The sequence below is a fragment of the Octopus bimaculoides genome, chromosome 2, assembly GCF_001194135.2.
Source record: "Octopus bimaculoides isolate UCB-OBI-ISO-001 chromosome 2, ASM119413v2, whole genome shotgun sequence".
NCBI classification, from domain to species: Eukaryota; Metazoa; Mollusca; class Cephalopoda; order Octopoda; family Octopodidae; genus Octopus; species Octopus bimaculoides.
The window spans coordinates 73659363-73662988 of record NC_068982.1 but is presented as its reverse complement, the minus strand read 5'-3'; the positions used below and the strand labels follow the sequence as shown (position 1 = coordinate 73662988).

The 3626-nt window shown below is 34.7% G+C and overlaps 1 protein-coding gene across 1 annotated transcript; it reads left to right on the top strand.

Moving 5' to 3' along the window:
- Positions 1–1380: 1380 nt before the first annotated feature.
- On the top strand, positions 1381–2818 carry LOC106874243 (histone H1.0-B). The gene has a single exon (XM_014921898.2). It carries the CDS (start codon positions 1546–1548, stop codon positions 2080–2082), a length of 537 nt encoding a protein of 178 aa, XP_014777384.1. The 5' UTR covers positions 1381–1545; the 3' UTR covers positions 2083–2818.
- Positions 2819–3626: the final 808 nt, after the last annotated feature.

Below are 3626 nucleotides of genomic sequence, written 5' to 3'. Positions count from 1 at the left end.
TATATATATATATATATATATATATATATATATATATATATATACATACATACATACTAATATACATACATGCACGCTTATATATTCGTATGCATGTATGTGCGTGTGTGTGTGTGGTTGTAGATTTGATTGTCTGAATTACTTCTTGTTTTTAATCTGATTTATGAAGTTTACAAGAAAGTTAAAAACTTTGTTGATTTTAAACATTATTTCGTTAGTCGTAATGAATTGCTTATTTATGGGCCTTTCAGGTTTCGTTTAATTGTAAAGTTCTTTTGCTCTTCCTCCTCGGTTAATTTTCTCCCGCAAAGAGAAAATAATTAAAAATCTTTTCTCAAAGAAATAACAGACATTTAGTTTTTTGTTATTTATCAATACAAGCCAAATTAATGAAAATGAGGAATCAATCACTTAATTTCTCATACTCTGAACCTGTATTGTTTTCTCAGTTTTAGATGCAAAAATAGATATCAAGAAAAACCATAGTATATTAGGAAGATCTTATGTACCTTGTTTGTAACCATTCTTCAATGGAAAAAACTGCTATATTTCATGTAAACCATCATAAGTTATAGTACATTATCTTCATAGCTTTATATTATAACCGAATATATATTAATATAATAAATCTTTGCAAGTTAACGAAGGATATTAAGTAAAATAATGTTATAATTTTGTGAGTTGGAACTGCTTCCTATTTTCTCCTTGCGCACAACACTTACCAGTAGTTATCATAGATTGAACTTACTTCTGTAGGTTGTTAGTCGTGTTTGCAGGATAATTGAATGCTAGAAAAGTATTTGATACTGATTTTCTGGTAAATCAGAGTCATTAAATATATTAGAAAATATATATATTTCTATTATTTCAAAGCTTTATTGCAAATGTTGACATTCTAATTCGAGGGAAAATGGCGGCAGTCGGAGCAGTTGTGTTTCTCGTATCTTACTTCATCTCAACTTTACAGAGAGATTGTGCAGCCAAAATCTACTTTAGCACCATATAATTAATTTTGTATCTATAAACTATTACCTGTACAAATTTTGTTAAAATACATGCAGTAGTTTTTGAAATATAAAAATTAGAAGTATGCTAGCCAAGTTTTACAGTGTAAGTGGAGCTGACTAAATTTTAAAATAAACCTGCATAAATAGCTGGAATGTGGATAAAAATTACTTAGAAAGAAAGTTTAATGTCTGCAGATGATAATTATCACTAAATAAAAATTTTCAATTAGTTCAATTATTTCCAACCAACTGATGAAGTTGGTTAATAAACACACTAGTTGTACAGCAGGCTACATTTCTAAGGTGAGCGCTAAGCAATGTTGTGTGTTTTCTGCTACGTCCGCGCGCTGCTTACATCAGTTGGTGGTGGCGATTGTGGCAGATACATTTATCTCATCCTGTAGGTGAACTTCGTTAGCTGGCTGCTGTTGTTATTACAACTACTACCACTAGCTCGCTCGCTCTTTGTATTGTCTATCGTTTTTAACTTTTTACCTTGCCGACCAGTGTATTTCTGTCAAATTACATTTAACCCGACATGGCTGAAACAACTGAACAGAAGGCCGCCGCCACAACCAAAAAGGCAGCAAAAGCAAAAAAAGCTTCCAGATATCCGGCTTACAATACCATGATCACAGAAGCGATCACTGCCCTTGCTGAAAAAGGGGGTTCTTCTCGTCAAGCCATTAGCAAATATATTGTCAAACAGTACAAAGTATCTCCCGATGACAAAGGGGCTATAGCACAGTTAAAATTGGGCCTTAAACGTGGTGTGCGTACTGGGGCCTTGAAACAATCCAAGGGATCCGGTGCGTCTGGATCTTTCAAGCTCGGTTCAGCTAAAAAGGAAGAGAAAAAGAAGACCAAGACTAAAAGCGCCGGTAAAACAAAACCAAAGAAGGCAAAGGCTCCGAAGAAAGTAACCAAATCACCCAAGAAGGCAGACAAAAAAGTAAAGAAAGCGAAAGTTGCCAAACCCGTGAAAAAGCCAAAGACACCAAAGAAAGCAAAAACAGCCGCCAAAAAGAGTACCAAATCTAAACCAAAGCCAAAGAAGTCCGCATCCAAGAAATAGTTGCTGTTTAAAGGGAGTGAACTAATGTTTATAGAAATTCTTTATATACAGACTGCAGCCTCCAAGAATACAACAGAAAACAATCATTCTTCATTACTTCAACATCCTGATGTACATATACACACATTGTCTATGGGTCCTCGAGCTGCTATCCATCTCAACGACAGCTTCGATAACGTTAGTTGGTGTGAGGAAGTTTTCTCATCTGACTGCCCCAACTATTTCCTCTGTTAATTCCAAAAACTTTTAAATTCTATATTTTTAGGGCAAAAAAAAAAAGAAAAATTTTGGCTCATCACTGTATACAAAATTATTTCATCCACTTTTCAGCACATTTCCCATGAATACAAATTAGTTTTGTCATGTTCATCATTCAACTCTCACCTCACCATAATATCTTCAGATATTAAAAAAAACACATTTGTTCTAAAAACTCATCACCTTACACTTTTGTCATCGATCTTCATTGATCGATTACTTTAGGGAGAAAAAAAACGTTAATATTTAATTTTTCACTCTGTGAGTGAATCCTGAACTAATCACGCCATTCATTATCCCTCATGAATAATCAAATGCGTATTTATTTAATCACAACACCAGACCCAACACTGACACTAGTTCAAACTTGCATGTCTCGCCCAAGAACACTGTCCATTTGACTCTGAGAGGGTTCTTGTGGGGATTCATTTTGGAAATTGTCACGTTCCATGTGCGTACAAATAAAATATGAACTTTATTTAATGAGTTTCGTTATTTCTTTTATATCTACTGTGAAGATATCTGTTTAAACAAGATCTATTACTACGTATTATTTGTTATATTTAGAGATCACCGATGTTATCGGATGGATAGGCTTTAACCATTTTCCGACCAGTGTAGGTCGGACATCAGAGCTGTGATTATCATGTCATTTCATATTTCAGATATATTTTGATTTTCCGTCTTGATCACTTAAGACTGGAACTGACGAAGATTTGTCCGTCGTTTCAAACTGACCAACGAATGTACAATTTTATTTTTCGAATCAAGGAAACCCTAAATATGCAAGGATAAACGAAAATGTAAATAATTTTATGCCCACAGTACTTAAATTGACTGGTTAAACATCTTAATGCGGGTTCCGAAGAGCCGTTTAGAGGTGGCCTGTATTCGGCCTTTCTCTTTCGCTGCGTGTCTTTTTTTTTCCCCCAGGTCATCTCTGATTGAGTAAACGTCAAACGTCGAAAAATACCAGCAATTAATCTTCGGTAGATTACGTTATGAAAGGTATTCCCAGTGGTTGAGGCTGGATATGATTTAGCTATTTCGTTGTTGTCTTAACGTTCGCCCCATGTATTTAAACACTGGTATTGTTGCTGCTTGTTTTCTGCTAGGTCGAGGTGCAGAGGTAAACAGCCAACCTAGTTAACTCGATTTACTGTTCTGTAAACTCTGTGGGGAAGTGGTATGTCTTCTATCAGGTATTTCGTTGCGTGAATAACAAACCAAGATAGAATAGGTTGATTATCGGAGAAGTGTTAATATCGAATATTTAAAATTGAAGG